Source organism: Nelumbo nucifera, chromosome 4 (genome assembly GCF_055504915.1).
Source record: "Nelumbo nucifera cultivar China Antique chromosome 4, China Antique-T2T, whole genome shotgun sequence".
NCBI lineage: Eukaryota > Viridiplantae > Streptophyta > Magnoliopsida > Proteales > Nelumbonaceae > Nelumbo > Nelumbo nucifera.
The window spans coordinates 94,152,590-94,177,184 of record NC_142652.1 but is presented as its reverse complement, the minus strand read 5'-3'; the positions used below and the strand labels follow the sequence as shown (position 1 = coordinate 94,177,184).

General features: G+C 44.9%; 2 protein-coding genes across 2 annotated transcripts; both read right to left on the bottom strand.

Annotated features, from left to right (window-relative positions):
* Positions 1-8,830: 8,830 nt before the first annotated feature.
* On the bottom strand, positions 8,831-13,395 carry LOC148800871 (uncharacterized). Its single transcript, XM_088886370.1, has 2 exons — positions 9,339-13,395; positions 8,831-9,264 (listed from the first exon to the last, which is right to left on the bottom strand). Exons 1-2 carry the CDS (start codon positions 9,534-9,536, stop codon positions 8,947-8,949), a joined length of 516 nt encoding a protein of 171 aa, XP_088742496.1. The 5' UTR covers positions 9,537-13,395; the 3' UTR covers positions 8,831-8,946.
* A 153-nt stretch (positions 13,396-13,548) lies between these two features.
* LOC104610300 (cytochrome P450 CYP72A219-like) lies at positions 13,549-20,603 on the bottom strand. The gene is made up of 5 exons (XM_010276856.3): positions 20,260-20,603; positions 16,312-16,532; positions 15,152-15,396; positions 14,331-14,718; positions 13,549-14,220 (listed from the first exon to the last, which is right to left on the bottom strand). The coding sequence occupies exons 1-5, from the start codon at positions 20,543-20,545 to the stop codon at positions 13,777-13,779; spliced, it is 1,584 nt and encodes a 527-aa protein (XP_010275158.1). The 5' UTR covers positions 20,546-20,603; the 3' UTR covers positions 13,549-13,776.
* Between the last annotated feature and the right edge of the window lie 3,992 nt (positions 20,604-24,595).

Genomic DNA, 24,595 nt, shown 5'->3' with positions numbered 1-24,595 from the left:
AGTCTGAGAGTAGTGTGTTCCACTTCTGTGCTTTTTTTACGAAGATTGTTTAAAGTTGGAGATAGATCCAATTATAGGATAAAGCACAACCTTTGGTTTGCTTTTTTAATCAAAATCTTCTCATCTACCCATGATAAAAAGTTTCAAATATCGACACGGGCCGATATGCCTTGTGTCGGTGCTTTTCTTTATGTTTTAGTTATTTTTTCGGTCAGTTCAGAGGGGCCAGTTTAAGGCCCGGCTATCCTTTGAACCAGTGGTTGACATGATACAACTCCTGTAGAGGCGTATTGGAAAGCCACCGGCTGATAAATATCGGCCGATACGGATCGATACGTGTCGATACTTTGAATCTTGCCATGATATTAGAGAGTTGATGATTCTCATTTTCTTTGTGTAACTAATTGAAGTGAATATTATAAGTAAAATATGATTTCTACATGCGATTAACTATTGGGCTCAAGTTTTGAAACTCTACTTATTGTCAGCACCCAATTTTTGTACCCTCACCCTATCTTTTTGTCCCCACTTTCAAGACCCCAAAACAGGCAATGTGACCAAATATAAAAACCCCAAAATTCCTTTTCTTTTCAACATTGTTCACATATCAAACACTCGATCAAACATAATAAATTTAAAATACCAAAATACCCAAATTTCACAAAACCACCATCCCTTTTAATTCGATTAATGAGAACAATGCAATCAACATATGACACTATACGAGCTTTTATCCAATTCATACATAGGGATGGCAATTTTCCCCATCCCCGATGGGTGCCCGACTTCCCCAACCCCATCGGGTCGGGGATGGGGAATGAAATCTCCACCCCACCCCAACCCCGATTATATATATTAAATATTATTTATATTCTATGATCAAAGTATATGCAAAATATTATTTATATTTGAAAATTTTTATTTATATTAAGTAAATATATTTTTTTCAAAAAATACTATTAACTAAAAAATTTGGGGGTTTGGGTCCCCACGAGGAACCCATCCCGTCGGGAGTTAAGGATGGAGGGCAACTTTTATCCCCAATGGGGATTGTGGTCGAGGATGGTGATTTATTTAAAAGTCGGGGTCGGGGACGGGGAATATGATTCCCACCCTGAACCCACCCCGTTGTCATTCCTAATCAAACACCACCCCTAGACTTAGTAAACTAAAACTTATTTGCATGTAAAATTTCACATCCATATTTTAAAGATCCACTGTCCATAATATCAACTTTCCTTTCGAGAGTCCTGATCAACGCAATATTCAAACCTAGAATTCACAAAACCAAAACCAACACATCCATCACCTTCAAAAACTAAGGTATGATCACCCGAACTTTCCACATGATTCATCGTCTTAATTTATGCCCACATGCCAAATTTAACTCAATTGTTTAACCATTTGATCATCAAATATTCCAATATGATATTTATAACTATGTTGCACCAAAATCTGTAGTCCAAATAATCAAACCCTTCCACTGAGTTCAATAACCTCAAAATAATTTACTCATCCAATCTCATTCATAAATTCCTTTATAACTAAGTTGCACCAAAATCGTGGAGTGCCCACGCGTCCTTGCAGGGCTCTCTGACTGCCCTCGTACGACTCCCATTCTAGGTGTTCATCTCCACCTACCTCCAGGTAACTCAAGTATAAATAGGGGTGCCCCCCTCCAGGTAAAGGGGAGGGAATACAATCTGCATATGGGCTTAGAATTGATCTCAAGAGTTATATTCTAACTTTCCTCTTCGTACCCGTTAATAACTTGATCGTCGGAGGCTCTGCCTCAGGTTCTCACTCGAGGCCTTTTAGTACCTCTGCCACCTGCCTTCGGCTTCTACAGTATTTGGAAACCTCTCTGCCTCTGACTGCATACCTCAACTTCAGCAATAAGCTCCCCGAACCCACGAAACCTTCAGCTGACCCTTCGGAGTCTAGGGGCGAAATTACTTTGTTATCCTCGACCATCCTGAGCATCAACAATTGGCGTCGTCTATGGGAACACGTTGCTAGGATGCTCCCTAAAAGAACTTTAACAAGCTAACAAGTCCCCAAGCTCCAACCAATCAACATGGTACGAAGAAGAAGAAATACACAAAATCACGTCACCAATGAACAGTTCCAGGTCGTGCTCGACCGCCTGGAATACTTGACACAGCAAGTCGAGCAGAGCTACCCCCAGGCAGGAGGCCGCCCCTAGGGTAGCCGCCCCGCCGGGGAGTCCACACAGTCGAGCCGACATGGGTCCACTAGCCAATCGGTTCCTAGCCTTGGCCATGCATAGCAGACTGAGCCCTCAGAGTTTGGTAGCAATCGCCCGACCGACCCGCTTTCCCGGACCACCAGACCTCCCAACCGAAGGGAGGAGGAGCCGAAACGATCGGAGAATAGTCGTCAACCCTCTGAGCAGCATCACTGATGCCGAAGGGCCAATCCGAGGGATGAAGGCGGATGCCGCGATTGCCCCAGTGCCTGTTCTAGGGCTGAGGGCCAACGTCAAGCCTCTTCCCCTCACGTCTCGGACCTCCGGGATGTCCTGAATGACCGTCGCGCTAAGTGCGAAGCACATGGTCTCAACTTCGAGCACTTTGGAGTCCGCACCGAGCACCACCATGTTTGTAAAGACCGGGATGGCGTGCAGGCCATGCCCGATCCCATGTTCACCGAACTCCGAGTCGAGCTCGGTGCTGTCAAAGCCGAGCTCCAACAGTTTAAGGTCGAACTGACACCTCGGCTGGGCAAAGCAACTGCCCAAGGAGAATGGATGCCTTCTCCCCTGATATCGTCGCCGAGCCTTTGCCCCCGAACTTCAAGGCTCCCACCTTGGAGATGTACGACAAGAATATAGACCCGGATGACCACTTGGAGAGCTTCAGGGCACTCATGATCCTGTACAGATACTCCGGCGCCTTGACGTGCCAGACTTTCCAGGCGACCTTCAAGGGAGCCGCTCGGCAGTGGTTTTCTAACCTCCCTCCTCAATCCATCACCTCATGGGAGTAATTTTCCAAAATATTCCTCGCCCGCTTCATCAGCATTCGGCGCCCCTAGAAAAGTGTTGTCTCGTTGATGACTGTCAAGCAGAAGCGAGCAGAGAGCCTGCAGTCATACATTGACCACTTCAAGAAAGAAGAACTCGAAGTCCGTGACCTCGACCCCCTGGTCTCCATGCATGCTGCTATCAACAGGCTCCTCCTCGGCTTGGCCCTCAAGTGCTCCATTGCCAAAAGCTAGCCAAAGACGAAGCTAGAATTCCTAGAAAGGGCCCAGAAATACATTGCCATCAAAGAGGCTTTGGCTATGGATACCCATGACAGAGGCATAGAGCATCGGGATGGAGCCCCCAAGAAGAAGAGAAAGAACAAGGACCAAGGCCGCAACAACAACAACAACAACAGAAAGCCACTGACTTCGGCCTTGGCTTACAACCAGTACACGTCACTCAACTCCACTTGTACACAGATTCTGATGCAGATCGGGCAGGAGAAATTTATGAAGTGGTCTGAAAAGTTGAAGAAGAACCCCCGCAGGGAGAACCCTAAAAAATACTGCAAGTTCCACCGAGGTACCGACCACGATACCAATGACTGTTATGATCTAAAAAATGAGATAGAGTCCCTCATTCGTTGGGGCCACCTCAAGCAGTACATTGGAGGGAAGATCGACGCCTCGTCCTCTTAGTAGCAGTAGTAGCAGCACCAACAAGCAGTAGGCATCATCGATGTCATAGTAGAAGGCACGGCCTCGGGTGGAGCCTCGGCCTTGGCTTCCAAAGCCTATGCCAGGCAGCTGAACATCCAGGGGCTGGCCCCAAAGAAGCAGAAGCAAGAACCCCTCTCCTTCAAGGACGAGGACCTGAAGGGGGTAGCAGTCCCCCATGATGACGCATTGGTGGTCTCGACCATCATTGCAAACTTCATAGTCAAAAGGATCCTTGTTGACAGTGGCTCCTCAGCCTACATCCTTTTCTACGAAGCTTTCAAAAAGATGAAGATAGCTCCGGAGCACCTCCAATTAATAGATGCCCCACTAGTCGGCTTCTCCGACAGTACCATCTAACTAGAGGGCAAAATCTCCCTACCAGTCACAGTAGGGGTAGAGCCCCAGCAAGTGACAAGGATGACAGAGTTCCTGGTCGTGAAAATCGGCTCACCCTACAACGCCATCATGGGGAGACCAACCCTTCACGCACTCCGGGTAGCCATCTCCTCCTACCACGTAGCCTTGAAGTTCCCCACCGAGAACGGCATTGGAGTTGTTCATGGGGACCAGCACGTCGCCCGTTAGTGCTATGTGGTAGCACTGAAGGGAAAGAATAAAGAAGCTCTGCCACTAGAAGGTCTCGACCTCAGGGAGGAGTCAGCGAGCCGAGGCCAGCCGGCCGAGGACCTCGTCTTGGTCCCCCTAGACGAAGACGAGCCCAACAAAACAGTTTGCATCGGGTCCAACCTTCCCCCGAGAGCCTATCCGAACTGGTAAGTTTTCTCAAACTTAATGCCGACGTTTTTGCTTGGTCCGTCAACGACATGCCTGGAATTGACCCCTCGGTCATTACACACAGGTTGAGCATGGACACGACCTTTAGGCAATTTTAGCAGAAGAAGATGAACTTTGCACCATAACGTTGGAAGGCCATAAAGGAGGAAGTTGAAAAGTTACTCAACACCAGTTTCATCCGAAAGGTACACTGCCCTGACTGGTTGTCAAATGTGGTTATGGTAAAGAAAGCTAACGGGAAATGGTGAATCTGTATTGATTTCATAGACCTTTAACTGAGCTTGCCCCAAGGACATTTTTCCTTTGCCGAGGATATACCACCTCGTTGACGCCACTACAGGGTACGATCTACTCAGCTTAATGGATGCCTTCTCCGGATATAATCAGATAAAGATGCACACGAATGATGAAGAGAAGACCTCATTCATCACCGAACATGGCACATACGATCTACCAGTGCCTTGTCAACAAGGTGTTCAAAGAACAGATGGGGAGGAACATCGAAGCCTATGTGGATGACATGGTAGTGAAGAGCCTAAAATCCGAGATCCATGTCTCGGATCTAGCTGAGACCTTCGACACCTTACGTAAGTATAACATGAAACTCAACCCTAGCAAGTGTGCCTTCGGCATCACATCAGACAAGTTCTTAGGTTTCGTCGTCACTTAGAGAGGCATTGAGGCTAATCCTGAGAAGATACAGGCCATACTAGACATGGCACCCCCGCGGACGATGAAGGAGACCCAAAAACTCATCGGCCGAATAGCAGCCCTCAATCGCTTCATGTCAAAGTCAGCCGACCGTTGCCTACCCTTCTTCCATGCCATCAAGAAGCTAAAAGAGTTTTAATGGACGGTGGAGTGCCAACGCGCCTTTGACAAGCTCAAAGTGTATCTCACTTCGCCTCCCCTCCTCACCCGGCCGACCGAAGGGGAAACCCTATACCTGTACCTCTCGGCCAGGGATGAAGCAGTTAGCTCAGTCCTTATCAGGGAAGATGGCATGCAGAAGCCAGTGTACTATGCCAGCAAGGTCCTCTACGACGCCGAGACCAGGTACCCCGAGATAGAAAAGTTGGCTTTCACCCTCATGATTTTGACAAGGAAACTCTGGCTGTATTTCCAAGCCCACATTGTAGTGGTCCTGAAGAACCAGCCCCTCAAGGCCGTCCTCGCCAAACCTAAGGCCTCGGGACGCCTGACGAAGTGGGCCATCGAGCTGTCTAAGTTTGACATCCAGTACTAGTTGAGACCTGCAATCAAAGCGCAAGCCTTAGAAGATTTTATAGTAGAATGCACCTTCAGCCAAGCCCTTCGCCAACCCTTAGAAAATGCTGAGAGGGATAATGTGGACGACAAGGCTCAACCTCAATGGAAGCTCTTTGTCGATGGTTCCTCCAATGCTAAAGGAAGCAGAGCGGGCCTCATCCTTCTCACCCCAGATGATGTTGCCCTGGAGTACGCGCTAAGGTTCGACTTCCCAGCATCAAATAACGAAGCCGAGTACGAGGCCCTCCTCATTGGTCTGCAGCTTGCTAGGGACCTCGGCTCCTCGCACATTAAAGCCTTCAACGACTCTCAGTTGGTGGTAAATCAGGTGAACGACGAGTAGGAAGCCAGGGAACAAAGTATTTCCAAGTACCAAGCCAAAGTCCAAGATCTAGCTCGCCACTTCCAACGCTTCTCCCTACAACAGGTCTCGTAAGCTGAGAACGCACAAGCTGACGCCCTTTCCAAGTTGGCAAGTACCTCAAGCAGATCCCCTGGTTAGACCGTGCACGTTGAGAAGCTACTTCATCCCTCCATTGAAGAAGTCCAAGTACTCCCATAGAGTTTGAACCTTCATGGAGTGATCACATCGTCAACTTACTATCAACTGGACGGTTGTCCGAAGACAGAAATGAGGCAAAACGACTCAGACGATAGGCAGCCCACTATACCCTACTGGAGGGAAAGTTATACCAAAGATCCTTCACCTTGCCTTACTTCCGATGCCTTCATCCGAAGGAGGGAAACTATGTGCTACAAAAAATTCACAAAGGCATTTGTGGTAACAACCTCGGCGGGAGAGCCCTAGCCCAAAAAGCCCTAAGACAGGGCTACTTCTGGCCTACCTTCCACAAGGATGCAACTAGATTGGTGCAAAAGTGTGATCCTTGCTAGAGACACACTAACTTATGCCACAGGCCGGCCGCCACTCTCTCGGCACTCAGTAGCCCATGGCCCATTGCTAAATGGGGCATGGACCTGCTTGACCCCTTTCCTCCGGCCACGGGGGGCTAGAAGTACCTTGTTGTTGCAGTGGACTACTTCACCAAGTGGGTGGAAGTCGAGCCCTTGGCTGCCATCATGGCGCGATCCATCCAAAATTTCTTTTGGAGAAACATCATTTGCCGCTTTGGCCTACCCTACATGCTGGTCACCGACAACATGAAGCAATTTGATGACGCCAAGTTTCGGGAGTGGTGTGCCTCCCTCGGCATCAGGCAACAGTACACCTCGGTAGGCTATCCTCAAACCAACGGCCTAGCCAAGGTCACCAATAGGACAATACTGGATGGATTGAAGACCAGATTGGACCGAGCTAAAGGCCTATGGGCTGAAGAACTGAATAGTGTACTCTGGGCTTACCGAAATACCTCAGACAGCTACAGGAGAAACCCCCTTCGGCCTAACCTATGGCACAAAACTCTGAGTTAAGACATACGATGAAGCCGAGAATGATGAAGCCCTCAAAGCAAACTTAGACCTTCTGGAAGAAGCCCGAGAGCAACCACATATAAGGATAGCCGCTTACCAACAGCGAGTGGCCCACTACTACAACTCCAGGGTAAAAGAAAGACACTATCGAGAGGGAGACTTTGTCGTCAGAAAAGTCATGGTCCTCGAACCCGGAGTAGGGAAGTTGGGCCCTACCTGGGAAGGCCCCTACAAAATCAAGCAGGTTGTTGGTCCCGACACTTTTCGCTTGGAACACCTAGATGAAAGACCTATACCTCGGACATGGAATTTAGAGAACTTCTGGATGTACTACAAATAATTGTAACATCTTTTTGAAATTGTGAAATGAATGAAGCAAAGTTCCTCTTCAGCTCAATGCTCAGCGCATGTACCTATTAAGTTCTTATAACTCTTTGGCTTTGCGACTGGCAGGGGCACATGGCCTCCTCCGAGGGCTATACCCTCTCGCTAAACTGACGCCAAGAGTTAATGGATAAATAGCAAACACTTTAGCCATGACTTAACGCGTTAGAAAAGACCAGGATGGTTGAGGGCCCCATGTGCCCCATCGCCCCAACTTGGCGGCGGCTAGCCTCCTAAACTTTCACACTTAGCGCTACTAGCAAAGGAAGCCAGCCTCCTCGGAGCGTTACTCTCGACCTCGTGGAAACAAGTATGCGGGGGTATGGGAGCTAGGTGAGTCTCGGCTTTGCCTAGGCCTCTTGGTGCCAGACAAGCCTTAGCTCTGTCTCGGCCACCCCCCCCCCCAACAGGGCAGGCCATTTTGGCATCGCCGAAGCTAATGTATAGGGATACGGGAGCCAGGCGAGCCTCGGCTCGGCCTAGGCCCCACGGAGCCAAACGGGCCTCTTCTCTATCTCGGTCACCCTCAATACGGTAGGCCTTTTCGGCCTCATTGAATTCAACACTCAGAAGAATGGGAGGCAAGTGAGCCTCAGCTCAGCCTCGGCCTCCACTTTCACGACGATAGGTCATCTTGCTATTTACCCAAGTATAGGTAAAGGGGAGAGAGCCAGGTGAGCCCCACGCTCTACTTCGGCCTCCCTCTATCACAGGCCTCTTCGGCCTTGCCTAAGTGAACACTTAAAGGGCGCCAGGCCAGGCAAGCCCTGGTCTAACCGCAGAGGCTTCGCCTCAACCACCCTTCGCCACGCTTCTGACGCACAAAGTAAACCGAAGAGAACTACGCTTGTCTCACGCTATGTTTTTTCTTTTGGAGGGGCAAGGGCCCTTTGGCAACAAAAGCATAAGTGCAAAATGCGGTGCAAAAAACAAGGAAAAACAACACAGCAAAGCACAAGTGCAGCAGTTGAAGCAAAAGATAAAAAAACTCCTATGATTCTCATTATGCACAAAACTTCCTTTGGCCTTACAAATTTGTTTCACAACCCTTCAGGCTGAATACATGTACATTGTAAAAAAAAAAAGAGAAAGAGAGAAAGAAAAAAGAGAAAGCCTAGCCTAAGCCTCGCCACCAGCCGGAAGAGGAAGTGTAGAATCAACAGCCTCTTCAGGGGAGTCAGGGATCACCTTCAAAGATTCGGCATCAAAATCTGGAAGTACCACCGCAAGTGCCTTCTTGGTGTCCTCAATCCTGTCCAAGTAAGCCCCGGAAGCGACATCGGCTTGTTTCCATGCCTCCTGGGCCCTTTTCTCAGCCTCGGTTGCCTTATATTTAGCCTTAGCATCCCTCTTAGCTGCCTACTCGGCCACTAGCTTGTTCGCTTCAGCGATGTCTACCTCAGCTTGCTGGAGATGCTGCTCGGCCTCAGAAATGAGGCTCTCTGTAGGAGCCTTCTCCATCTGCTCTCGGGAAAGTAGATCTTGCGTCTTCTTCAGCTTCTCCTCGGCCTCCATGCGAAGCATTTGTTCGTCGCCAAAGTATCGTTGGAACTCGCGGCGCTTCTCCTTGGCGGTGGTGGCGGCTTGCTGTAGCTTGTCTTTCTCAGCCTCCAGCTTGTCCATGTTGATTAGGGTCAATTTCAATCGATCCCCTAGCCCAACAAAGTGAAGATAGACCTGCAACGAGAAAACAATTAGCACCAATAGATAAACGAAGAAAAGAAGGAAAGAAAAGGGGAGCAAGTTGTTACCTCGGTCGGGCTCTGCAGCCCTTCCTCATACAACCTGTTTGAGGCAATCCCCAACATCTGGAAGCGGTCCCGTGCTAGGAGATCCCCACTTACCAACGCCAGGCCAACTCCCGCATTGCGGATAGAGTCCCCCTTGCAGATTTCCCACTCAGGGCGAAAGATTTGATCAGACTGCCGGGCGAGCTCCTCCAACGGCATGGGAGCAAAAAACGGCCCATCCGCTCTATGTGGGATTCCCTCGGGGCATCACCGGCGGAACTCCTGGTGTGGGCCACCTTCTGCTGTGGTTGACCCCCCATAGCCCCCTCGGTCAACCTCTTCCTCCCTGCCTCAACCCCGTCGGTAGGTCCTCTCGGCACCTCGGCCGGATGTTGTGGCACTTGCTCCTTGCACCCCAGCTAGCCCTCCTCAATGGGCTCCTTCCCCTTTGTGGGGATCTGTGGAGTGGCTCCCTTCGGGAGAGCTATTGAAGAAGTCCCTTTGGTAGGGACCTGTGCTTTCGTCCCCTTGGACTCAGCCTTGGTGGGAAGACCCCCCCCCCTTTGCAGGGGCCGAGGCCTTCTCATTCTGGGCTGACGCACCCCCGGTGGGCCTCTGAGGCGTCTGTCCGCCAGCCTTCGCCTGCTCCTTCTGCAACATGCGGGCACGGTTCAGTATGGCCTTTCGAGCATCCATCGACACTTTTGCAAGCAAAACAATAGTTAGTACCATTACAAAAGACAAAGGCGAGGAAAACATATGAATACCCATAAACAATGAACTGAAATAAAACTCAATTAGATCTCACAATGTTATAGAATCAAAGCTTCCCTAACCCTTCAACCAGAAATAGAAACTTACAGACACTTCATGACGAAATCGGTGCTTCCAAATGAGAAAGGGGGGGGGGGCGAACTCTTGCTTCTTCCTCCTTCGTTGCTGATTTCTCTCTCTGAAGACTGAAGCTCTCTTGGAGGAATTGATGCCTTGGGTGCCAGTCCGCCCCCCCTTTATATAGATTTGGGGAGAGGGCTGTTCTCCAAATCTCTTTAGGAGATTATCCTCAAACCGGAAAGTCCTAGTCTAAATTGAACTTATCCTACCTAACTCTTATCTCTTATCTTTCTAGGTTTACAAATTGAGAATTTAAATCTGATAAAACTCTTTTATTGAGATTACATTCAACTTCTATTCTAATGGGACTCTTGGATCTTGAATTCGAACTGGGCTTCTTTAACAATTCGGGCTTGCTTCAAGACTCTTCTGCGAAATGGGCTTCAGCTTGTGAAATGGGCCTTGCTGCGAATTGCTTAACCTGGTGGCATTATCCTACCGAGGGGGGCAGGGCTGAGTCCCACGAAAACCAACAGGATTTCCTCCACCACCAAGGACTGGGCTCGGACTCTCCCCAGGTTAAGCAGTCGCGCGAGATCGTCACTTTCCTCACTCGTAAGCAAGGGGACACTTTTCTCTGTAGACAAGCTGGCCTCTCCCCACCCCGACATGAAGGACTAGTCCTCAGGACAAAACAAAAAGAAATATTTACTCTTCTAGTTGTGCACGGAAGAGAGGTTATCTACGGGCTTGGACTTGTGGGGTTGGAAGTAGAAGACACTAGCTTCGGAAGAGTGCTTCCTCAGCACAAAGATCACTCGGAAGAGCTTCAGCGTCAGCTCCACCCCCAGGAGCCGAGATGCCACCAGCATCGCCACAATGGTTTTTATCACATTGGGCGCCAGTTGGCTAAGGGTAATCCTATACACCCTTAGTAGGTCAAAGATCAATGGATGAAGGGGGAACCAAAGACCGAATTGGAGGAAGTGCTAATAAACGCAGATCTACCCCTCCTTGGGAGTCCATGGCCGATCGCCCGCCTCGGGCGCCCTCACCCCATAGGACGAAGGGATGAAGTATTGCCTCGTCAGGGCCTTGACTTGATCCCACTCTAGAGAATCTTCGAACTCTAGGCGAGAAGGATCAACCTCGGCCACTACCTCGGCAACACTCTCTACCCTCGTCGCGGGGACGAGGTCCGGGTCTTGCTCCCCCTCGGCCTCCCTTGGCGTCGCAGATGTGGAGCTCTGACAGGGAAGGTCAGTGCCTCGGCAGATTCCTTGGCTTAAACAACTTTTGGCTTCATAGTTCCTCGGCCTAAATGGCGGCACCAAAGCGTCCGCACTGAGCACGCCCCCCGAGTCACTTGTTCGAAGCAGTAGTATTGTAGAAGACTCGCAGCCTCGGCTCAACTTACAAAGACGAACCAGGCAAATACACGAAAGAGGACGCCACTACAAGGTACACCTTGGCTATCGGGCCCACTGACACTCATCATTACTACTCCCATCAGCCGAAGCCGAATTTTTCTCTTTGGCCTCGGGAGTGGGGGGGGGGCAAGTGATGTGGGGGTGACCCAACCCAGCCCATTTGTGGCTGGGAGGCCCAGCCCACGAGTGTCAGATCTGGTAACGAGATCTGCTATAGCAGAAGTTACTCTCCTCCCCTCGTATGGAGCCAATTGCGGAGCACCCACACGTCCCCGCAGGGCTCTCTGACTGCCCTCACACGGTTCTCATCCCAGGCGTTCATCTCCACCTACCTCTAGGCAGCTCAAGTATAAATAGGGGTGCCCCCCTCCAGGTAAAGGGGAGGAAATACAATCTGCATCTGGGCTTAGAACTAATCTCAAGAGTTATATTCTAACTCCCCTCTTCGTACCCCGTACTAACTTGACCGTCGGAGACTCTGCCTCGGGTTCTCACTCGGGGCCTCTGAGCCTTGTAGTACCTCAGCCACCAGAGCCCTCTCTGCCTCAGCCTACATACCTCGGCTTCGGCAACAAGCTCCCTGAACCCTCAAAGCCTTCGGCCAACTCTTCGGAGTCTGGGGGCAAAATTTCTTTGTTATCCTCGGCTATCCCGAGCATCAACAGAACCCAAGAGAAATCTTTAGCTATTTGCATGAAAATGCTTTCTTAGAACCTTAGCTTTGTTATTTTGGCAAGTTTTAGACCTAACTTGTCCTCCTATATCTATAAAAGGGACCCAAATCAAGTTAAATTGCCTCTTTATTGTTTAAGTTGTTGGGATCACATATGTTAGGGTGGTAGGGGTTTAGAATATTCTACCAGAGGGGGTCTACTTGCAACTATGTCAGAAAATTCAAGGAGGTGACTGCAATTACCAAAATTTAGGGAAGGTTTTGTAGCAACCAATAATTTTGGGGGAGGTTTAAATACTTTACCCTTGTTTAATATATAATGTTAGATTTCTAAATATCCCTAAATTTTTCCAAAATTCCTAAAACTTTTAAATCCTATAATCAAATTTTCAAAATATCCCCAAATTCTCATAATCCAATTTCTAAAATATTCTAAATTCCCGTAATCCTATTTTCAAAATATCCCCAAATATGATGTATTTTCAGGCGGTTGCTTTGGGGCGAGGAAATTTCAGGGATTCCATGCGCTTGACGTAGAGGAGGTGCCCCGCCCCGTCACCATGATGGGGCGGGGATGAGATGGGGGGTTTTGGCTTTGGGGAGGGAATGGGGAGAGGGGGTGCGGTGCCCCGACCACGCTGAACCTGTCTCGTTGCCAGTCCTAAGTAGAAGGGGTTCTATCCCAGGTCATAGGACTATCAACTTCTGCACAAGTCTGGATTGCATTGGCCAGATGTTTTGCAACCCAGTCCCGGGTTCATGTGCTTCAATTGCAGTTGCAATTACAGACATTAGAGAAAGGCTCTATGTCTGTATCTGAATATATTCAGAGAGCTTGCCCTGTGAACTGTGGCTGACATGCTAAGTGGTATATCGCTCCTGTTGCTTCAGAAGATCTGATTTTATACATCCTTTCAGTTCTAGGATCTGAGTTTGAATCCTTTGTAAGGACAGTTACAGCAGCAGTAAGGCCACAGCAATAAGTGTTGTAAGGTGAAAGAGTGATTCTATCCCATGTCTATTGGAAACACATGCAATGGCCTCACCAATAGGTTTGCAGCCTAGCTAGTTGTTGAAATACTCAAGTGCAAACCATTAAATTCCTGGTTATACATAACCCCTTCACATTATGAAGCCTTGATAACAGAAATCCACAATCAGTATTCAGTAGTACTGAATTTAGAGTTATCCCCTGATAAGATTGCATTCGGTGTCCTCCTTTTTTGGTCTACTTACAGATTAGTTTCAAGTAAAAGAATAAAATTAGTATCTATATGGTGAGTCTAGTTAGAAATTGTAAAAATCCAAGGTTAATCCACATTATTTGCAAACTTTCTTCCTATTGTAAGGAGCATTATTTCCTCATTCTTCCTATTGTAAGCTTTGGTTGAATTGTGTCATAGATGTTCATAGGACTCAAGAAGAACAGAGGACGTGGTCCCATACTACTATATATTAAACTGGTACATATATGCTAGAATTCCTAGTAGAGAATAGAAGATTCAAGTAATAATGACCATGGCTAGGAGAAGGATGCATGCTCAAGTTTATGAAATATGATTTGAGCACCATATTGTGGTTGGAGAGTTAGGACAAAGCAAGGAGCATGAGTATATGATGGTGAAAGCTCAAAAGAGAAATGTTGCAGAATCATAGCCAGAGCCATCTTTGCTTCAGTCATTGCAAAGTTCTGTCCAATGCATATCCGCGGACCCCAACCGAATGGGAAGAATGAGACTTGATTATTTGTTGCCTTTGAAACTCCTTCTGCAAACCTTTCCGGTTTGAACTCTTGGGCATCTTCACCCCAAAATTCAAGATCATGATGGAGGAGGAGTATTGGCATTTCTAGGTGCACTCCAGGTGGTAGAGAGATTTCCCCTAGTTTTGTATTCTTGTAAGTAGACCTACCAATCGTTACTGTTGGTGGGTATAGTCTGAGAACTTCATACAGAATCATGGTAACCTGCAATTGATGTTCAGGAGCTTTGCAAATGTTGGTATCAAATCTTATAATTAGATTCTGTATGTCCAGTATAGGTAGAACCACCACAGGTAATGAAGTAATGCACTTACAATCTTAAGGTGGCTTAACCCGCCATAGCTCGGTATGTCGTTACCGAAGAATTTCAACACCTCCTCCCTTGCGCGTGTTTGCCAGTCCATATGCATGCTCAATACAACCATGGTCCACACAAGCAAATTAGATGTTGTCTCTTGTCCTGCAAAATAAAATAGCTTGCACTCCTCTATTACTTCTTTAATAGTCATTCCTGCATTCTTCTTGCTGCCATGTTCTTGGATATAGTTTTTATTAGAGTCTATTAGCAAGCTCAATAAGTCACTGCTACTTACTTCTCCAACACTTGGAGTTGCTTCTTTCTTATTTATGATACCTGTCAGAACAGTCTGTATTTCTTTTTCAATTTCCTTCATCCTGTTGTTCTTTTTTGTAGGTAGGAACCTGTAGACAGATAATGCTTATTGAAAGTGAAGAAGCAGAAGCTCTATGATATATATATATATATATATATATATATAACATGGATCTCATATTTATGATGCTTATAATATAATTTTGGAATTTCTACTATCACTACTAATTAATGTTTCTGTAGGAAGGCAGACAAAAAAGATATAGTTGAATCAGGAATCAGATTGAAGGATCTATAGAACATATAGCATGGTTCTTGGTCACAAACACTGAAAGCAGTGAAAGTTGATCTTTTGTGCACATAATAATCTGCAATATGCATACTCAAATAGATATAATATTCACTTGCCTAAATTTGGTGTAAGATAACATTGGATTGATTCACAATTGAACAAATTAAGTTAATGTTTAACAAACATAAAATTCAGTTACAACTCTATGTAAGCAATATTCTTAGTTGTACCTAAAACCCGGGATGTATACAGACTGAAGAACCTGCAGAGTGAGCTTAGATAGTTCATTTTGGAGTTGGAATATCTTCTGCCCTTCTTCATAGCCACTACCGAATAATGCTCGAGAGATGACATCTGTTGTTACGTTCTGGATTTCAGGCCATATATCCAATTCACAAGACCCTTTTGGTGTAGTCAATTTGTTCCATCGGCTAACCAACTCAGCGAAACTTGCATAAAATGCAGGTAGCATAAGCTGTTACAACATCAAAGAAGAAGCCATTCCAATATCAATAACATGTAAAGCATGAAAAGTAGTATTGTGTTAGGTAGCTTGACAACCTGGAGGTGTTAAAGTGAAGCAATTTATGGCTCTTTAATTTGCTCTTTAACACAGTATTCCCTTAGTGTTTTGCAGGAATTACAAAGTGACATTTGCTCATGTCTACAAGGAGATTTATTAGATGTCAGATCCTCTTGCCAATCACTATTGTGATAATTGTTAAATTTGCTGCTTTGAGAAGCCATTTTCCCTGCTCAACAAGAGACAAATGGCTCATTTTACAGTATAAGGTGGATCTCCCCTCCTCAGGGTCCATTTGATCTTAGAATGTTTGTTTACTCTGATGGTTTTTGGTTTATGTTTTAAGCCTTTTGCCCCTTCTTATTCTCAGCATTCAAGCAGAATCTCCTCTCTACCCATATTTGGTTTATTTCTTTTACTTTTTAGTAAATGTTTGGCATTGGGGCTGAAATGGCTGAACTGACTGATTTATTGTTAGGGTATAGTAATTAACCCAACTTCAGCTTCAGCCATTATGGGTCTCACAACCTCTTTAATAACTTACTAACTGAAAGAAAAATCAAGAAGTCATTCAATTCGGCTAATCCAGCTGTTATCAAACGGTCTAGTGTTTGCTAGGTAGGTTGGGACTTCTGGTCTGTCCATTGGGGTCTAGAGTGAGTTCACATTGGTGCCCCACATGCACATCTCAGCGTGCATTGGGAACATCTCCCGTAGTTATCATTGGGAGATGTGCAGATGAGAATTCAGCTAGAGTCTGTATGGAGGACCAGGAATTTGGCTGACATGGAGTTCAGTATAGTATTTAGAAAAGGAAGGAAAAAGTGAAGGTTTAACAACACATATCTAATCAATAAATGGACTAACCTTCAACTTCTCTTGATGGAAAGCAGGACTGATAATTCTTCTGTGTTTGGCCCATTGGTCATCCTCATAGCTCAGAAGCCCAGTCACTAACAATCTGACGAGTGGATTTAGTTTAGGCATCTGAAACTGGCCAAACTTGTTAGACAAAATATCCCTTATGAGAGTGGGGTCCAAGATGTTTACTCTAGGAGATGTTCCAATCCAACAAAGAGATGTCCTACCTGCACTTCTAGATTTCTAAGTAAGATTATTGATAGAAATAGATCGAGTGGTGCAGTAAGAGTTCATTAACTAAGTTAATTGATGGAAATTAATCAGAATTGTGTGCACTAGAACAATTAAATAAATTAGGCCATCTAGGGAGATGTTTATCCCAATAAAGTTTCCTAAAGCCAAAACATTGCCTAATCAGATTAGATTAGCTATTGTAGAAGACATTGTTGGCTGTTTGACCCCTCGTTTAGTTGTATATTTCTCAAGTTGTTACAAAAACAAAAGGCTCTGTTTGGATAATCTTTTGCTTTTAAGCTTTGGGTTCTGAAAAAAAATTGATTCAAAAAGTGTTTGGATCATTAGGTATCAGTTGTTTTAAAAATATTATAACCTGAAGCCAAAACACTTTTAAGCCCTGAATCACAAAGCCTAAAATTTGGGCTTTGTATTTTGAGATTTGAAAGCACAAATCCTAAAAGTTGTCCAAATGCGACCTTATTGTCTTAAATACCATAATTCAGAAGTAGAGAAGCTTATTACTATTCTACTAATGAAAGAAAAACAGACAAAGGTAATTTTTTTTTATCTTTGTAGGTTAGAAGAAAGGTTACCAAATGATGGCAACATGATGTACAACTCCTTCAAAACCAAAGAAGAAAAGTTTATTTGCCTTTTATTCTTTTTTTTTTTTTTTTTGAGAAGATATGATCTTAGAAGCTAATGACTACTTTGAATGATCAAATATACAAGAAATATATAGAAGTTTTATGGTTAGCATTTAGAGTAAGGGGTTTCAAGTATATGTAGAAAAGTTGTAGACCTGTGCCCATAGTAGTTCACCTAGAGGGTTAATTCAATTCACTTCGATTCTTTGCTTTTATTTCTCCCGTTTTCAAGTGCTCTTATTTAATTAAAATTTTACGAAGTTGTTGAGAGAACCCGAGTCTCTACCATTTTATTAAGAAAAAAAAGAAACACTGAATTATGGTAGCAGCAAAAAAAAAGAAACACTGAATTAGGCTAGTTGGTAAAGTATATGGCTAGTTGTAATGGAGACTTGAGACTGAATCCCACCTGCAATGGTAGTTGTAATTACTTTCCATGAACTTTCTGATACAGTTGAAAGTAGACCCCCTTTGTTAAATCCACTAACAAGAAGTACAAAAATGTCTAAAATACCAATGCAATTACTTGAGGTTTGTTTCTATGGAAAAAAAAAACAATATAAACTTTATAAGCAATAAAAAAAAGAGAATTTAAAGTTGCAACTTTACCTTTTAGCGAGTGATATGAAGGGAAAATTTGAAAAATAAATCAATTTCAGAAAAGTGATTAGAAGGGTTTGGGCTAGTGATTCATATGAAGAAAAAATTCGGAAAATAAATATTTTGGTCAAAAGTAATTGCATGGGTATTTTGGATATTTTTTACGGTTCTTTTTTAGAAGATTCTAACAAGGAGGTCTACTTTTAACTATATATGTCAGAAAGTTCAGGGGAGATGATTGCAATTATGAAACTTCAGCAGCAACAACTAGAAACTTTAGGGGTGGTTTCAACATTTTACCCAAAAAAAAGGAAAAAAGAAGGGATGCTTGAGATAATTGCTTTGAGGAATAAAACAAGAAGGAATACAAATCAATCTCATTACTAGTGGTGGCAATTGGGCGGGTTGGGTTGGGTTTGGTTTGGGTTGAGTTTCAACCCAACCCATTTAACCCGCCAACCCGTTAATGACCCAATTATGTAAAATTAAATGGGTTGGGTTCAACCCAAACCCGCTTTAACCAAATCCAACCCACCCAAACCCATTAATCTTATATTTATGTAGTTAAAACCAAAAACTAACTCTATCCTAATAAATAAGTTGGTTATAACTTAATGGTAATAGTAGTTGTTATTTACACAAGTGGTGAAGGTTCAAAGCACATTACATGCATTATTTTTACACAAGCAGCAAAGCCATTTAACTATGTTTGGGCTTCGGATTTGACGAACCACTTAGGTTCAAACCGGTCAGATCAACTTGAACTATCTAATTGGATTGTCTTTGAGCTAATGACAACAAGAGTGGTTGAACTGTTTAGATCTGGACTAGTCCGGCCGGACCAGGTCCCGACTGAACCGGTTCGGATCGATCAGACCAAACCCGAACAGATTGAATTCAGTCCGGTCGGGACCACACCCAACGGGTCGGTTCATCTCGATCGGGCCAGACCTTGGTTGGACCGGTTCACTTCGGTTGGACCGAACCGAGCCAAATTCAGGGCAGTCCCAGGCCAGAGGCTCTAAAGGATCTAGGTCAACTAGCATTGTTGACTCGGGCCGGATTCGGGTTGGGTTGTATGGATACGAGCCGAACCGATGATTCGAACCAGGCAAAGCAAGTGGGGTGGTTTAGTGTCTGGACTTCACCCGGTCTGACCCGCTTCGGATTTGGGTCGACCCGGATCAGCTTGTGTCAGGTCGGACCATTTAAATGGATGGGTTGATCACACAACCCGCCAAGTAAATAGGCGGGTTGGGCGTGTTAGATTTTGGGCGGGTTTAACAGGTTGGGTGAAAAATTGCCACCCCTACTTATTATTAGAGGAAATTTATGTTGGGTGAAGTGTGTTGATTCAAGACAAAACTAAATTTAGTCAACAATTAATAGAAAATTAATGCATTAATTATAAATTATTTAATTCAAATGAAGAAAATAAAAAAAAGACTAAGAAATTAATACTTATATTTGTAATGATTAACCCAACAGTTATCCCCAACCCAACCCATTTAAATGGATGGATTGGGTGATGGGTTGATCACACAACCCGCCAAATAAATAGGCGGGCTGGGCGGGTTCAACGGGTTGGGTGAAAAATTGCCACCCCTACTCATTAATAGAGGAAATTTATCAAAGACTATGTTATTTGGATATTTGGCATTTATACACTTATGGAATTACACAAGGGGGTAACCCGTGCTGGCTACAAGATCTTACAGCCCCATATCGAAAACATATTTTGTACTTTTCGGGGAGTTTTGACTTTTGATCAAGCAATTTTGTGCCTGTAGTGTCTTGTGCAGAGGATGTGCTCAGCAGATCCAAACTCCCCATAACTCCCAACCCTGGTAACAATAGGATTTGATCCTAAGACTCCGTTTCCCTTTTGGCTGAGTAAGTATTTCTCCAGAAACACTTATCCCCTTACATAATGTGAAAAAGAACTTAATCAATAGGAATCACAATTTTATTGACCAACTTTCCTCTCTCTCAAAATCCCCCCCCAAAAAAAAACAAATGATCCTAAATATCTATCTAAGAGATAAAAAGATTCTTTCAATAATGTTCACACAAAAGAATTAAGAGATTTTTGGACTACAATCCCCTTCATAAGTCTGATTTACAGCCCCCCCCCCCCTTCTACTCTACTAATAACCTCCTAAAAACTGCATCCTGCTAGTAAATTTGACATCAATCCATGGTCTGGATTGAGTCCACCCTTAAAATGGAGCTCTAGTTTTGTAGAGATGGACTGAACGGTAAAAACCCCCAAGAATTAATTGAGGTTTGGTCAAGAGAATTTATGCCCAATCCCACACATTCTGACACAGCATTCGAAAAATTAACAGCAGATTCAGACTCTAGTGTTGCACACACAACCAGATCAGAAGTCAGAGCATTGTAAAGTGCAACACTACTTCCCATGAAAAATAAGCAATCAGATGATGGAACTTTGTAGTAAATATATTACCGTAGTCCTTGAAAGTTTGATGGATGAAGGGGAGAACACGTGGCGCAATATCGTGAGAGAGGTTCGTAGGCTTGGATTGGACTTCCTTCATCATCCTTGATTCCTCTCTGAGAGTTCCATACAACAATCCGTAGGAGTGACCCTTAATTCCCTGCTCCCTCAAAAATCTTTCCAACTTCTTGGGTTTCAGCCATACCCAATTTAAGAACCTCCACGCCCACAACAAAATCAAACCAAAAATCAAAAAAGCTGAAGAAATGAAGAAGTATTCTCCGATCATGTTCATAGGCAAGCAGAGAAACCCAGTTGTTCAGTGGGAGATCTGAAACTCTCCTTCATTTTTCTAACATTTTCTTACACGTGTCGATATACTTCTAGAAGGTGATAATCAAAAATGGAAAAAGTAAATCAAAATCAATGAAAACAAATAAAAAATCCTTGTTATGATTGTTTTTTTTTAATCTTTTAGGTATGTCCTTGGAGAAATACATAATCAATTTTTGGTAGTTGGGAAGTTGGCTTAAAAGCCTTGGTGTAATTTTTTTAAAATGTCTTTTGACTTTTAGGTTTGCATCTACACAGGCTTTAGACAAGATCATGTAATCGTCAACAAATTGCAATAATGGAGCTTCAATAAAAGCATGGAAATATAAGGAAATAAGGCTATGTTTGGTTTGAAGCAAAAAGTTTCCCTTATTTTTCCTTCCTTTCCCTATTTTTTCCTTTAAACCAAACATAGCCTAAAGGATCACCTTGCATTATTCCACTTGAGAGGAGGAATCTTATCCTTGGGATGCATTGAGTAAGATTTGGTAGTTTGTAGAAGACACACACTCCTCTATACTAATCCATTTTCAAGACTAGCCCTGTGTTACCTTTTTTATTCTTCATTGTATGAAGGATTTCATGGGCCATTAAAACATTATCTAAAATAAGTCTTGATGAGGGTAGATTTGGCCCTCCAGTGAAATTGTGGCACCTCGTGACAACTAGGCAAACACCCAAGCAACAACTTACCAAGTTGGTGTCCCTCCCGGGCACCGGTCTGGCTGGCCTAGCACGACCTGCACGCGGCCTACAGGCGGCCTGCACGCGGCCCGCGTGGCCTGCGCGCGACCTGGCGCGGCCTGCGTGCGACCTAGCGCAGCCTGCGCGCGGCTTGCGCGACTTGGCCGGATCAGCCTGCCACAGGCGCCGACTTGGCAACCTGGCCCGGACACAGGCGCCGACATGGCAACCTGGCCCGAACACAAGCGTCGACCTGACATCCTGGTCCAGACACAGGCGCCGACCTGGCAACCTGGCCCGGACACCGACCCGCCAACGGACACAGGCGCCGACCTGGCAACCTGGCCCGGACACCGACCCGCCGACTGACACAGGCGCCGACCTGGCAACCTGGCCCGGACACCGACCCGCCGACTGACACAGGCGCCGACCTGGCAACCTGGCCCGGACACCGACCCGCCGACTGACACAGGCGCCGACCTGACAACCTGGCCCAGGCGCCGACCTGTCTGTCTGACACAAGCGCCAGCCTGACAACCTCGAGGAGTTCATCACCGTACCCCGATTCTGACGGGATATGACGTCTTACCGTTTGAAGGCTTTTCACCCACCTAACCCACGAGGGCACCACTATATACGGACTTCGACCCCCAAAGCCAAAGGGGAGGAAAAAGGATGGTAACCCCCGCTCTCTAGCTCTCTCATTTGTCTCCAAGCCCTCTGTAATCAGAATGCTAACATAGGCATCGGAGATCCCCCGCCGGGAAAATACCCCCGGGTCCTCTGATTCAGTTCTCGCAGGTCCCTCAGCTCCCGCCGCCTACAAAGGAGAGAAAATCACCTCACTCGGAGGGTAGTCAGGTTGCGCTGCACCAGGGAGCTCCACCATCCTCTAAGTTGTAGGCCGCCTAGGAGCAAGTCAAGTGACGAGTCCACCAGGCAGTTCGCCACCAGGCAGCGCGCCACCAGGCAGTTCGCCATCAGGCAGTTTGCCATTAGGCAGTTCACCATCAGGCAGTTTGCCACCAGGGAGTTCACCACCAGGCAGTTCGCCACCAGGCAGTTTGCCACCAGGCAGTTCGCCACCAGGTAGTTCGCCACCAGGCAGTTCGCCACCAGGCAGTTCGCCACCAGGCAGTTCGCCACCAGGCAGTTCGCCACCAGGCAGTTCGCCACCAGGCAGTTCGCCACTAGGGAGTTCGCCACCAGGCAGTTTGCCACCAGGCAGTTCACCACCAGGCAGTTTGCCACCAGGCAGTTCACCACCAGGCAGTTCGCCACCCGGCAGTTCGTCACCAAGTAGCTCTCCACTAGGGAGCTCGCCACCGGGCAGTTCGCCACCAAGCAGTTCTCCCCCAGGGAGTTCGCCACCAAATAGCTCATCACCAAGGCACGTCACCACCGAGTCAAACAACGAGGTACTTAGCCAAAAAAATTATACATCACAAAAAATGATATGTGACCAAAAACGGTTACATCGAGTCTTATTGGAGCAAAAGGCAATTAAAACGGAGAAATTATTTTTCCTAACATTGGTTGTATCCCATTCACAAGAATGTTTACTATTAATTTGTAAATGACATCATACATGCTTATATGCCTTTAAGTTCTCAAACTTTACCAGTTTGGTATTCTTATCTCCATTTTGAAGTCGTGTTATTGTAGATTGTTGTGCCTACTAGACTTCTTAATTTTCTAAAACACTATTTAATTAATCTTTGTTAAGGGATTAATTTTTCCTTCTTCTCCAAGATTAATTCTCTTTTCTACTTAATTTGCTGGTCCAGTTGGACTTCCTTCATCATGTCCAACAGATTTTTTCTTTGAAAAATTACCAAAATTGTTTCTATTCCAATTTTTAATTGTTTTTTTATTTTTTGCTACTTCTCTTGTCTTGGTTGACTTGGCATGAATTTGTAATCCTCTAGAACTTCTAAAAACTCATTGTCGTTTCCTGGAGCAACGACACCACATCAGAAAAAATGGTGCTCCAGGAAACGGGCATTTGTTTAGAACCATTTTTCCATAAAAAACGGTGCTCCAAGCCAAATCTCGAAAATCGAGAAACCATAGCTTGGAGCAACGCCAAATTTGGTGTTTCCTGGAGCTGCAGCTCGTTGCTGCCAATAGGACAGTGATGTGGCACTAGATAATGGGTACTAGTGCTGAAAACGTTTCCTTGAGGAATGGTACCAAACAGAAAAGGTTGTTGTTGCTCCAGGAAACGTCTTACCTGGCAGCAACGATTCCAAACAAAAATAAAGACACCAAAAACAGTTCTCCAAGCCACATATCAGCAACACCGTTTTCTGAGAAAGTGGTGCTGCAACTGCAGCATCAATGCCAAACATATACTTGAATCACTACAAGAAATATGACCTTTAGCTACGGACAAAACCGTGGCTAAAGGTAAAAAAACCGTAGCCTATGTCCGCGTGGCTATAGCCTACAGATATGGTTCAACTAATCCGTGGCTATAACCCATCTATAGCTACGGTATCTGTCTATAGCTACAGTTTTTAAATTATCCGTGGTTATATATCCAAATCTATAACCACAGATTTTTATAAAACCAGAACAATAATTCTTCTATTTATAGCTACGGTTTGCTACAAAACCGTAGCTAAATTACTAACCTATAACCACGTTTTTTTGCTAAAATCGAAGTTAAATACTCTAACCTATAGCTACGGTTTCTTGACAAACTGTGGCTAAAAGATGAAATATATGCCAACAATTTCTTGAAAAACCATAACTAATTGTTTCAATTTATAGAAAAACAGTGGCTATATTCCAAATAAAATAGTAAAATAATGAGAATTAGGAATACCAACTTAAAGCAACACCTATTTAATCCATACATCACATAAAAATTATATAACTTCTAGCAAATACTTATATTATTATAATAATTTAATAAATGCCACATATAATTTGAATACATCTATTATTCTACAAAAAAAAAATACAATAAGGGTTAGAAAAATCTATGATGCCAGATAGACATGGTACCATAAGAGTTTTGACTAATCAAACCCATAAGAAGCTTCTGGATTCATCGATCGTTCTCCACTCATCATTTATTAAAACCCAGTCTAGTTTTTCAAGGAGCTCTCCTCTTCTCCAAGTGTACTTACTTCCTCTTTCATCCATCTCAATTTGATTAAGTTGTATATAAAATCACATAATCTATTGGCTTGAGATTTGTTAAAATTGTCACTATTTTTATCACTTCTTACTTTATTAAAGTCTCCTATCAAGCACAACAGGTTTTGGGTGTTGGTCACTAAATCTTCAATACAATTCTAAAGGAGTAGATTTGCATATT

Bases quoted from the DNA above. Each gene is read 5' to 3' on its own strand.
- LOC148800871 (XM_088886370.1), bottom strand. From the start codon at position 9,536: ATGCCGTTGGAGGAGCTCGCCCGGCAGTCTGATCAAATCTTTCGCCCT. The intron at 9,265-9,338 runs GTAACAACTTGC...TTCTCGTTGCAG, and splicing joins GGCTGCAGAGCCCGACCGAG to GTCTATCTTCACTTTGTTGG.
- LOC104610300 (XM_010276856.3), bottom strand. From the start codon at position 20,545: ATGAACATGATCGGAGAATACTTCTTCATTTCTTCAGCTTTTTTGATT. The intron at 16,533-20,259 runs GTAATATATTTA...CTAGAAGTGCAG, and splicing joins TCAAACTTTCAAGGACTACG to GTAGGACATCTCTTTGTTGG. The intron at 14,719-15,151 runs GTACAACTAAGA...ATCTGTCTACAG, and splicing joins GTATACATCCCGGGTTTTAG to GTTCCTACCTACAAAAAAGA.